Source organism: Peromyscus eremicus, chromosome 12 (genome assembly GCF_949786415.1).
Source record: "Peromyscus eremicus chromosome 12, PerEre_H2_v1, whole genome shotgun sequence".
Lineage (NCBI taxonomy): Eukaryota > Metazoa > Chordata > Mammalia > Rodentia > Cricetidae > Peromyscus > Peromyscus eremicus.
This window is the reverse complement of record NC_081428.1, coordinates 72,605,886-72,618,383: the sequence shown is the minus strand read 5'-3', so window position 1 is coordinate 72,618,383 and position 12,498 is coordinate 72,605,886. Positions and strand designations below refer to the sequence as shown.

General features: G+C 58.5%; 1 protein-coding gene across 1 annotated transcript; it reads left to right on the top strand.

The window, feature by feature from the left end:
- Positions 1-151: 151 nt before the first annotated feature.
- On the top strand, positions 152-1,273 carry Gp1bb (glycoprotein Ib platelet subunit beta). The gene is made up of 2 exons (XM_059277142.1): positions 152-161; positions 396-1,273. The coding sequence occupies exons 1-2, from the start codon at positions 152-154 to the stop codon at positions 1,004-1,006; spliced, it is 621 nt and encodes a 206-aa protein (XP_059133125.1). The 3' UTR covers positions 1,007-1,273.
- The last annotated feature ends 11,225 nt before the right edge of the window (positions 1,274-12,498 follow it).

Below are 12,498 nucleotides of genomic sequence, written 5' to 3'. Positions count from 1 at the left end.
CGGGGCCCTGGCGATAGTACCCTATCTGTCACCGCAACACCCTTGCGCGCCGGCTCAGAGTTATTTTTGGCCAGGCGGCAGAACTGTGGTCTGTTGCTGCAGTCTCGGGCCGTCGCCACTCCAGAAAGAATTGGGCTGCCATCCTTTCGCCATGGGCTCCCGTGAGTTCTGGGGTCGGGTCTGCTGCTTCCTGGACAGAGCCACACCAGGTGTTCTGGTTTGGGCAGCAATAGGCAAAGGCTTGGGTCAGACTTGGAGGGAAACACTAGCCAGCGTGCAGGGTGGCCGGGGTGGAGGCGCCTGCGGACTCGCGGGACGCTGGCCTCAGGAACTGGCGGGAGCAGCGCTGGCGCTCCCGGTGATGCTCGCGGCTCATGCCAGCGCTTCTCTTCCAGGGCCGCGCGGGGCGCTGAGCCTGCTGCTTCTGCTGCTAGCGCGGCCCAGCCTCCCAGCCGCAGGCTGCCCCGCGCCGTGCAGCTGCGCAGGGACGCTCGTGGACTGTGGGCGCCGCGGACTGACCTGGGCCTCGCTGCCCGCTGCCTTCCCTCCCGACACCACCGAACTGGTGCTGACCGGCAACAACTTGACGGCACTGCCGCCCGGGCTTCTGGATGCGCTCCCTGCGCTGCGCGCAGCGCACCTGGGTGCCAACCCCTGGCGCTGCGACTGCCGCTTACTGCCGCTGCGCGCCTGGCTGGCCGGCCGCCCCGAACGCGCGCCCTACCGCGACCTGCGCTGTGTCGCGCCTCCGGCGCTGCGCGGCCGCTTGCTGCCCTACGTGGCAGAGGAAGAGCTGCGGGCAGCGTGCGCGCCCGGCCTGCTCTGCTGGGGGGCTCTGGTGGCGCAGGTCGCGCTGCTGGTCCTCGGGCTGCTACACGCGCTGCTGCTGGCGCTCCTACTGGGTCGCCTGCGGAGGCTGCGTGCGCGCGCGCGCGCCCACGCCTTCCGCGAGTTATCGCTCACAACCCCGCTGGTGGCCGAGCCGGCCGGAGCCGTTGCATCCTAAGAAAGGACAGGCGCAGACCTGCAAACTTTACGGGTCCCTGCTGGAGCACCCTCTCCTTCGCCTGGATCTGCCTCGGCCTCTGCCCTTCCCCAATCTTCCAGATCCAAGCTCGGCAGGCCTAAATCCACTTCGGGCCAAACTGCCGCCAGCACTACCGGAGTGAAACAACCCTGAGCCTTCAGCGCCTAGGGAGGTGGAGCGGCCCAGCTCAACACTGAGCAGTCTCCCCTGCCAGACTCCACACTGAATAAACCTTTCTCCTCCTCATCTGGCGGTTTCTGTACCATCTGACCTTGCCAAATTCCAGAAAGGGCCTGGGGGAGGTTGTTCAAGGGAACATTTTCATGCACTGCCAAACTGCCTAGGGTAAACAGGAGTCAGTGGTTAAAATTCTCTCTACCCAGCTGTCTTCGAGGTCATTCACAGTGAGGATGCTACGGACAGAGAGGTCCCGCTGGCACTGAGGAAGCTGGAAACAGCATGGGCAGGCAGCTTAATGTTCAGGGGAGTGGCTCTTGTGGGAAGCCAGGGCCATGAGAACCTTTGAAGGACAGCTCAGAAACTGAGGTGTTCCTGGTCAATGGACCCCCGCTGTGTGGACAGCTATCAGAGCACCCAGAGACAGATGGAGGTTGGCGTGACTTGAAGGCAGGTGACTGTGGTCTGTGGTCCACTGGCACTCCAGGGATCGTCCCAGTGGGGAACTGGACTCCGGAAGAGGAGGCAAGGCTAGGTTACAGAGACATGATACAAGGGCCTTTAACCAGTCTCTGAAATATGGCCTGGAGTGAGCCAGGCCTCCTCCCACACCCCCGGGCCCTCCAAGTGTTCCCATCCTCGATCACCAACCCACAGCAGCCTCAGCCCTCCCGACAGCACAGGACTCTCTGACAGCACACGTTACCCGTCTCTGCCTCCTTGCCTGCCCAGCTGCAGCACACCTGCCTGCCTCCTGCCCTTTACACATGCTATTCCTAGCCTGGCCCACGGCTCCCTTCCCTTTACAGCTCACTTTCTGTCTCTCCAGCAAGTCTCCTTCACTGCTCAGGACGACAAGGAGCACTCCATTTCCCGTGTTCCCATTCTGGAGCAGAGAAACTGGGTAATCGGGTTCCTTTCTGGGTGCCCAAATGAGCAGAATGGCACCTTCCTCATTGGAGGTACCAGGCTCAGGGGTCCCTGTCCTGCCCTTAATGTGGGTCCCACCTGGCTGCCTCTATAATGGAAGTTTTTGTTCCTGTCGATCCTCATGAAGAGCCTTGGGTCTCAACACAGGGAAGCACAGGGTCCTGTGACCGCCACTGACCAGGTCGGGGAGGCTGTAGCTGACATGGCCTTTGTCCTGGCCTTTGTGGGACAAGACAGATGACCCTCCAGTAGGCTGATTCTATCTAGAGGCTGCCAGTCAGAGTGAGGCATAAGCCAATCCCTCCTTTGTGGGCAGGTGCAGGGCATCCGGCCCATTGTGGGCGGCAGCGAACTGTGTGCTTGTCTATCCGGCCTTATCACTGCATCAGGGACAGTGTCCTCTTTGTCCACCCTCCCAAGGGGTGGCCTGTCACCCTCAGGACCCCTGGTTGAGGCACACAGATAACACCTTGAAGTCAGTTGAATGCAGTGTGGGGAGGGGCGTTCCTTCTGCTTTTCAGAGGAGCAAATCGGGTCTTTAAGAATCATCTCATGCTTCCGTCTTTCCCTGTGGCTATGAGGGAGCAGAGCTGGGACGAGCTTCCTGGGGTCCCCAATCTCCTTCTCACTATGAACCCTTAGGAGGCAGTTTGGGGGCCTAGAAGAAAGTGACCAGAGGTCCCAAAATGTCTCCAAGCTAAGGAAGGATGTAACCCCAGACAGTGGAATGGGTCTTAGCAGGAGCCTTAGGAAGGAGCCCAGACTCAGTGCTCACTGCTCACAGGGCTTGAAGGCTCCAGGACCAGACAAAGTCTTGCTGAGAGGATGGGTTTAGGAATCCTGAAGGTCAGTTGCCACAAAAGCCTGGGCTCCACTGGGGAAGAAATAGGGCTGGCATCACAGTGAGTTCAGACAGAAGGATGGACCTCTTGCTCCCTGGTTAACGGGGCAGCTGTACGTTCCCCCAGGAGACCCTCTTGAGGGACCCTCCGTGTCTCAACTGGCCAGTGCCAAGACTGGCCTCAATGGCTGGCCCTCCTAATGGCCTGGAAATTTCTCCAGTGCTAACTCCTGACCCTAAGCTGACCCTCCACGTGCTTAGCCTGGGGTCTCAGCCTCCAACAAGTGTGGGGAAGTGGATGGTCCCAGCTCAGTGCTTCTGAATGCACACACCTCCTCCTCAGCCCGGCCTCCAGCATTGTCTTCCACTTCAGAGACAACACACCTGCCCTGGAGGCTCCTCCCCAGCCACCGACTGGTCCCCTCTGTGGTCTGGGACCCCTCCCGGGTGAGCGGATGAGTGTAAGTCACAAAGCCGGTCTCGAAGGCTTACATGGTACTGCTGCACACATACAGACCCAGGCTGGCTGATTCTGAGCCCTTCCTTTGGAGCTCAGGAAGTCAGGGGTGACTACACCACGCTGCCCACCCCTCCCTCTGTCTGCCAAGACTTTACAGCAAGGCCCAGCCTTTGTGCGCCTGTTCCACAAGCTGCACACATCACTCCTTTGCCTGCCACAGTGGATCTGCCCTCTCTCCTGAGACCTTCATCCTTATCCAAGGCTTCATTCAAACTAAACGATTCCCGGCCTCAGCTAGTCTAACACAGGGCGCAGAGGTGCTCTTAGAGAGGTCAAGCCGCTGTCCTGTCAGCCAGCCAATGACTGACCAAGGAGCTGAATAGATGGAGTCCCAGTAAGGCCACACAAGGCCACCAGCCTAGGCATAGGCAGAGCGGTGACCTCCCGCAGAGAACCTCTACCTCATTGTGAAATAGACACGTGTTGCGGGAGGTGGGGGCTGTGGCCATCCTTATTTATAACTGCCCATTGCTGAGCCCTATCGTCCCCTCGAGCACCATGACCCCGACTGGCACCAGAGGGCGCTCGCAATCCGCAAAAGACGCAGAGCTCAGCGCACAGCCTAAAAGCCTGGGCGAACTCTAAGGACGCCTAGGATGTCCACCTAGAAAGCAGGGGACTGTCCAGACTGCACCGAGAGGGGTTGGCAGGTCATTCCCTCGGGGGATGGAGCGGAGGGCGCTGCGAGGCCGCTGACAGACGCAGAGAAGATGAGTGCGGCGGGGGTGGGGGTGGGGGGCTTCTTCCTATCCTTTGGCGCACTGACAGCCGGTCAACCGCAAAGATAAGGACCTCTTCCGCCTGGCGGGAAGGACGTGGACCAGTCCAGGTGCGCCCCCCACCCACCTATGTTTGCTCCGTAAACATTCATTGGCCCCCCGCTGTGTGCATTGCGAGGGGGCGGGGCTGATGACAGCGGGTGCTGGACTCCTGCCATTTCTACCCTGGATGATGAGGGGACGCTCAAAGATTCAGAAAAAGAGGCCCAGGCATCTGGGCCACTCTGGTGACCCGGAAAACATTGGGATTCTCCACGAGTCTTCCATAGCCTGGAGAGACCTCGGAACTTGGCTGACCTGCTTGAAGCCACCCCAAGGAGGAGGCCCTGGGAAAGGTGTGGGCCCCCCACCCCAGACTAGACCACGTAGGAGGGGGAGGCCCGCACCCGCTGCCCAGACAGAGCAACAACATTGGGGTGGGTGGCCCATAGCTCACCGCAGCGTCTGCGCCCACCCCCAGCGTTTCCGATGGAAGACAGGCGGCTGGTGATAAATCACCAGCTCCCACTCCCACCCACCCAGGGCTAACTGGTGGGCAAGAAGGGCTGCAGGGACCGCGTATCACAGAGACAAGGCCTGGGACAGACAGGAGACAGGACAGAGCTAGAGGCCGTCTGACACCAACCAGTCCTTGCTGGGGTGTCTGAGCTTCCCGGGGGTACCCTTTCCATAAAGCCCATCTGGAAACCAGCTGAGAGCGGTCCCCACCCTACTGACCCCAACTGGAGGTGGTGGGCCAGGCCTCCGCAGCAAGCTTCAGTTCCCCCGGGAGGACCATAAATCAGTAGGGGGCACTTGGAGTAGCGCCCCCAGTGGAGTGAGGGTCTTCGGGGGTCACTGATCCTAGTGACTAGGCCTGCCCTTGACTGTGTCTCTCCCTCCACAAACAGCTCTTGTGGGACCTCCCAGCCCCCAACCTTTCCTGGCCGGTGTAGTCTGGCCTGGAGCCCTCTACACCCTGTGCTGTCAGTAATGGCTGCTCATGCCTACTGCCCTCTTTTCTCAAAGACAGAAAAAGTCTTTCTTAGGAACTCCTGAGGGCCAGCCTGACCCTGGTCCCTCAGAACCTGTGGGATCAGCAGGCCCTCCCCAGTGAAGCTGTCTCTAGGGTCTCTAGGAGACTGCTCTGTCCAAGGCAGTGCTGTCCCTGGCTCCTTCATTCCGCCCTGCTATCAGCTCCCCTACCCAGAGTGCTGAGGGCTGACTGGACAGAGTGCTGAGGGCTGAGCCAAGTCCAGCCCCCAGGTACGTGTGAGCCACCGTCCTCACACACACACCAAGACAGGTGTGAGGAGAGGCTGAGGAGAGCCCAGGCCAGGCTCTAAGCCCTGCAGGGCACAGTCCACAGCCCCACTGCCGGTTTCCCTAGCCCTCACAGAGCTTTCTTCAGGACCCATGTGTGGAGCCAAGACCACTTGCGCACTAAGAACTCCAGATTTCCCCTGTAACTTGTCTCTGGAATGGTTGGGGGTATCCCAGGGGCTCCTTCTCTGGAAAGATCTTGGGAACACTTAGGATTGTGCCTGAGAGGCACCGAATGGCTGCGGCCAGCCTGCACCTTGACCCTCAGAGCAAACCCTCAAGTCACGCACTAGAGACATCTCACGAGAGGGAGAGTGAGGGTAGAGGCTGGAAGTTGGGGCTAGGGCTCAGGTCTTTTGGCCTCAAACCCAGTGAAGGTCGATGCTCCAAGCCCCGTGGGATTGCCCCTTCTCCTGGGATTGCTCTCCCAGCAGTGACCCCAGGAGGGGTGTCATCTAGCAGTCTTTGTCTGCCTATACCAAACAGATCCAGAGCTCTGGGCCTGGCAGATTCACGTATGGCAGGAGAACAGTGCAAAGCAACTTTGACCAAAGCCAGCCTGTCCTATCTCTACTCAGGGCGTGGCTCTGTCTCCTTCTGGATGGCAAAGGGACACTTGGAAAGGCTTGGCTAAGTGCCATGCCAGCTTGGCCCAGTGGCTCCCCAGGATGTGTGAGCAGAACCCTGAGAAGTGACTCCCTACTGCAGCTGATTCTCCTGTCTGGATTGTGTGGGTAAACCCGGCATCCTTTGATGGAAGGCCACAGTGGGGGCTGAGGAGACACAGTGAGATAGAGGCAGGACCCTGGGCAGCATTGGCCAGTGGAGCTGTCCAAGGCCTCTGCCTTGAGCTGTGTGGGGCAGCTGTGGCCCTGGTGCTGGCGGGGAGGGGGGCTTCTACTTTAAGGCCTGCTGGCAGGCCAAAGGCAAACTCCACAGAGTGTCTGCATCGGACTCTATTGTGATGTGATTTGTATGGGGTTTGCTTTGCTCTGGGCTTTGTTTATTTAAAGATGCTCTAGAAGAATTCCTGCCAGTCCTCACAGACACAGGGCAGAGGCTTCTGTCTGAGCAGGACTGGGGGCGGAGCACTGACCGCACCTGTCTCGGCTCGCCCGCTGTTGACTGTGTGAAGCATCACACTCACTGAGGTGCTTTCGCTCGGCTCGCTCGCTCGTAGACTGTATCACCTTCCTGCAGGAGTGCAGATTGGGGGCCCAGGCCAGAAAAGCACAGGACAGCCCCCTGTAGGGGCTGGGGGAACAGAAGACACCATGGATTTTGCCTGTGGGAGATGTGAGGCAAGATGTTAGAGGGAGCCTGGGTTCTTTGCTTAAGGGTCCCTATTTTGTGGGCCTGTACTGACCCCTAGACTGTGGATCCCAGTGTCTGTGTCCGGTCTCAGAAATTTCTTCCTACTGAGCAAATCTTTTTGGCAGATACCTGTTATAGAGTTGGGGGTCTTGTGGGTCAGGGGCCTTGTCTCCTTATTTGGGGATGCCATGGTTGTGCTGTGCCTACTCCTGGACATCAACCAACCCTTCCACTGGAATGGCCCCAGAAGACTCCACTCCCAAGCTCCACGGGGCAAAATCAGGAGGACTGGCCAAAGCATGAGCTCCCTAGAGGAGGTGCTGACCAACACTCACAAAGAGAACGAGTCTCAGCCTCCACTCACCCATAGCCCAAGTCCAGGCCAGACTCCACTGCTGAGAGTCCTCCTGGAGTGCTCCTAGAGGATCTATGTAGTCCTCCCCAAGACCTCAGGGCTGGGCAACCGTACTTGGCTGGGTAGCAGCAGATGACAAGAAACAGAGCTGTGTTGGAGCCTAGAGAGCTGCCAGCCTGGGGCTCTCCCATGTCCTGGTATGCAGTGGTCCTGGGCTGACTACACAGGGACCAGGCTGAATGATAGCCCTGATCTCTTGCTGTTATTGTCTGCCTCTGTTCGGTGGCCAACTGACGGGGCTGGCTTGCAGGGCTCCCCCACCTCCAGTGCTGGTCAGACCTCAAGGACGAAGATCCCCAGACAGGTCTGAGGCACCACCTGCCCGGGTCTTGCCTGCCACGGTCTCCTGACACTCCTACGTCCTCTCTACCTCTGTCTTTGTCTCCCACGCAGTTTGTCCCATCTCCCACCACCCTCCTTGGGGCCTGCCTCGGGGGGTAGAGATCCTGAGCACACACATGTGCACACACAGCCTCCAGAGAGCCCCCTTCCCAGCCTTTTCTTCCCAGGGGTGAGTCAAGGCCATGCAGTTAGCCACACATGTTCTGGATCGCAAGCCTCTGTGTCCCCAGACATACTGGCTGGGCCACCATCTAAGAGTATGTAAGCACAGCGTTCACTATGTGTCAGGATGTGGGTGAATGCATCATGGTACGTGTCCCTGCACCCCCAGCCTCATCCTGCGATCTGTGTCCATCTCCACTGCACCCAGCAGGCCCTACCTCCCCACAGTGCGCTCTTCAGATAGCAGCCCGTCCATGCCCAACATACCATGCGTATGTACACTCTTGTTTTCTCTGCCTTGTGGGCCAGGGGTGTGATCGTAAATTCTGCAGTTGATGACACATTTATCCCTCCAGCGGCTGGTGGTGTGAATTTATGGCCGTACCTCCAGGCTGGGACACCTTCCGGCCATACCGCTGGGCTTTCGTGGGGTTATAGGGGTGGGCCAGAAGAGGCTCTGGAACCCACTCAAGGTCAGACCTAGCTCAGAAACAGAAATTTGGGGGTATTTAGAGCTGGCCAGGGGCGAGAGGCCAGCTCTGCCTGGGTGTTTGCTAAAGGCTGAAGCTGGCCACCAGCCAGGAGCCGTATCTGCTGGGGAAGGCTTATCCACTCTTCCCTTCTCTCCTCAGTCTTCCCACCCAGGAGATGGGGGGGCAGCTTCGGGGCTCCAGGCACAGCAGGTGTGTTCCCTGGGCATTAAGTCAGCTGACTGCGTGCTGCAGGGCCTGCTGGGAACCTCATTTGGGGGAGGGGGAGGAGGTTGAAGGCAGCTGACACTGTTCGCAGAGAGGAGAGGTGCTGGTGTAATCAGCACCAGAGGGCTGCCTGCATGGCTGCCTCTGCCTTGCAAATGTGAGTAGACTGAGGCCTAGGAGTAACAGGTTCAAGGCCACACAGGCATGGGGTAGAAGACTGAGAGACCAGGATTCCTACTCTTCAGAATGTATTGTGGGGCTCCTGAGTTTGGACACCCCGCTTTGTCTTGCCAGATCTGGCGGTAGGGTGGCTGCTGGGTTTAAGGAATGGACAGGGAGATGATGGAGCTAGCTAGGTCCTGAGGGGCCACAGCTGGGGGCAGGAGCCTGGCTGACTCCCCTCTGCCTGTCTGTTCGCCTGTGTGTCCATCCATCTGTGAGTAGGGTTGGGTCTCTGGGGGATCCTTTGTCAGCTCTCAGGCTCCCCATCTCTGGTCCTAGCTCAACCCTCCCACCCACCCCCCTGCACCGCCTGATGTCAGGATGAGCGATGGCCGGGGCCCCTCCCCAGGCCCTCGGCCCCAGGCCTGGTTCCCGCTCATTAGCTGCTGACACTGTTTGCTTTCCTGGGGACGCCCACCCCGTCACAGGCCATTTCTCCTGGTACCCCCTGCCCCAGGGGCCTGCCCAGGGGTCCAAGGTGCTGGGCTGCACAGAATATCAGCAGAGGCAGGACTGGCCTTCAGCCTCTGAGGGGACGGCCAGATGGAAAGCGAGCCTTACCTTTACCTATGGGCCTGAGAAGGGGTGTCCCTGGAGGCCCACAGTCCTGCCCATGCCACACAGCCTGGCCCAGTGGAGACTAGGCCAGCTGAAGCAGCGTCGGGTCCTGTTGGCTTGGTGTGACACACAGCCTGTCCGTGGGAGGGCCACAGTCTGGGGGAAGTTCTACCTGCAGGTGATAGTCTCTATCTCCAGCCACCATCTCTGATTCTGTCATTGTTTCCGGGTCTCTGCCCCACTCCTGACCCATGAGATGATCGCTGGACCACCAGCCTTCTGAGAAGGCACCCCACCTCCCATCCAGGGCCCCTCTGCCTCTCCCTCTAAGCAAGAGAACACAACTTGAGGATACAGGTCCCAGGACTGGGCACTCCTCCCTTGGGCTCCAGGCCCAGAGTGGCCACAGCTGGGCGGCATCAGGGCCCGCAGGCCAGTGGCAGCCGGTCCTTCACTAAAAAATGTGTTTGTGATTTTGGCGGCGGGGCAGATAACGGTGACTAATGGCCCGCCTGCCCCACGGGGCCCCTGGCCCATCTGGTTTGACTTTGGTCTGTCGGCGAGTACCCTTGGGCCCCCACTCACCCCCTCAAGCCATACCCGCAGAGCAAGGCCAGGGGCTAGCGTGGGCACACTCAGAGAACCTCAATATCCTTCTGATGCTGGTTGGTTCTCTTCCCTCAACCCCGTCTGTCCCCTCATTATGGGTCTCCCTCAGATGTGCCCACCCAGTACCCCTGCTGATACTGAGCACCGGCTCAGGTTCACAGGATGATGAGATGGCATGGGCACAGCAGAGGCCAAGGGCCTGTCTACTGTGGTAAGCGCTCACCCAGGCCAGGACAGCTGGATACGACAGAGGATAAGAGGGACCTAGCAAGAGGAAGCGAGCAGCAAGACTGGCCCCGGCCCCAGGCAGCACTCATGTGGTCATCGTCATCGGGAATTTCTGACAGGGCCCCAGACCCTCCTTCAGCTTCCATGGCCTCCAGATCATTTATTTACAGCTGCAGGGCAAGTTTCCTGGCCAGGCCTGTGCTCAGCCATGGTCAGTGGGGTTGAGGGCGACATACACTCCCCTCACACACAATGTCTCCCTTCCTCTGCTCTTCGGGGTCTCCAGGGTGGCTAGATAGGTCGAGAGGGGCCATCTCTGGACATGAGGTGTCACCATGCCACCCAGACCCTGAATCCTGCCCACAGTGTGGCAACAAATTCCTTCCAGGCTGGCCACTGCACCCCTAGAGGTGGGAAGGTAGCCCCTGTGGGCGTGGCCAGAAGTCTGCCAGGGTTGAATGGGTGCGTTCAGTCCTCAGAAGACCCTCTCGAGCCCTGCTTGCCCAGGTCACAGAGGGGAGCTGGGCCAGCCTTTGTCAGGAAGAGGGGAGGTGGGATACTTAGAGGACCCCAGGACCATCTCGGGGCGGAGAGGGGCCTCATGGGAGCTCTAGGGCACTGGCGGGTTACCTCAACTGCTCCTGCTCTGGCTGGGGACAGCTGGAGGGGAAAAAGAGGGGAGAGGCGGTGTCCTGTTGGGGCTCCCGTCCCCCTCGGCAGGTTAATCCCACTGCCTCTGTGTCACATTGTTGAGAATTAACTTTGTTGAAATAAAAATTGGTCTTGGTATTAACTCGGCCTCCAGGATTTTCTCCGGGATCCAGGAGGCTGCATAGAGTCAGACGCCCATTCCCAGAGCTGAAGGCAGCTCAGGTTGCAGGGGTACCAACGACCTCCTAATCCTCTGCAAGGCTCTGAACCTCTTCCCACCCACCCCAAGACCCTAAGCCTGGTTCCCTGGGACCGAGAAAGCTGCGTCAGCCCCTACTTCTCTGGGCCCCAGCCTGGAAGGCCCAGTGTGGATGTAGTCTGGGTCTCTGGGGCCCATCTCTGGCCCCCACCCTGTCCTCACCCTTCCTCATGTCTCTGGGTCACTGGGAAGCCACAGTTGGCAAGCACAGGGTACCTCTCCCCTCTACCCCTCCAGATTTAGCCATAGCCTCATCTTTACAACTTCTCTGGGCCTCAGTTGTCCTGCTTGTGAACCAGGAGGCTTGTCCCAAATGGGGAGGAGGTGAGAAACACTGAGTAGATGGTGCAGCTAGCCAGGTCCTTGGGAGCATTTAAGATGTCCAGTCAATGTCAGAGAGATGGAAGCTGAGAGAAAACGCGAGAGAGGCAGACAGCCCATCATGCTGCTACGGCTGAAATCTTCTGAGGGACGGGGCGTCAGGCGCGTACAGGCCTTGGTGTCTCAGCACAGTCTTCTGGAGACAGAAGAAGTTAAGATCCCCAATTGCCGGACAGTGAGGCTAGGACAGGATCACTGTCTAAAGCTCCCTAGAGCGGCTCCTAGTGAGAGAGGACAGAGCTATCAAAGTCAGGTGCAGCTGTCCCTCAGAACCCAGCATCCATCATCCTTGGGTCCCGACTGCCCAGGGATGCTGAGTCCTGGTGATGCTCCCCCCTTCACTTACACTCACACACCTTAAACCAGTTCCGCTCATTCACACTTGATACACTCTACAGATATTTGCAGTTGTTTGTGGTATAATGAAAACAACCTTGTGTTTAGCACAGACACTTTTTTACTAGTTTCTTTGGTGGGGGCAGGGCTGGAGCTCAAACCTGGGGTCCTGCATTTGCTCTCTGTCTCAAATTATACCTTCAGCACTTGTTTTGTTTTGTTTTTCTACACAGAGCCTCAGTACATGTCCAGGCTGGCCTGGAATGTGTGATCCTCCTGCCTCAGCCTCCGGCATACTGGGATTACAGGTGTGTAACTTCATGCCTTACTTTTGAAGATATTTTTCTTTTGTGGTTGATGAGACCCACCAGTTGGAAGCAGGATTGACTGTTTCAATACATGCGTAAGTCTGGGGGCAGCTGCTTCCAGAGTGAGCTGCTACAGATCTTGTACACCTTGAGTGAGTCTCTCTCTCTCTCTCTCTCTCTCTCTCTCTCTCTCTCTCTCTCTCTCTCTCTCTCTCTCCCCCTTCCTCTCTCTCTCTCTCTCTCTCTCTCTCTCTCTCTCTCTCTCTCTCTCTCTCTCTCCCCCTTCCTCTCTCTCTCCCTCCCTCCCTCCCTCTCTCTCCTTCCCCCACTCTTCTGGGGGAGCTGTTGAGTCCCCTAAGGGACTTCTACTCTTTAGAGCCTTCACTGGTGAACACAAGCCTGAGAACCTGGGGATGAAGCTTTGCCAGCCTAAGGACAG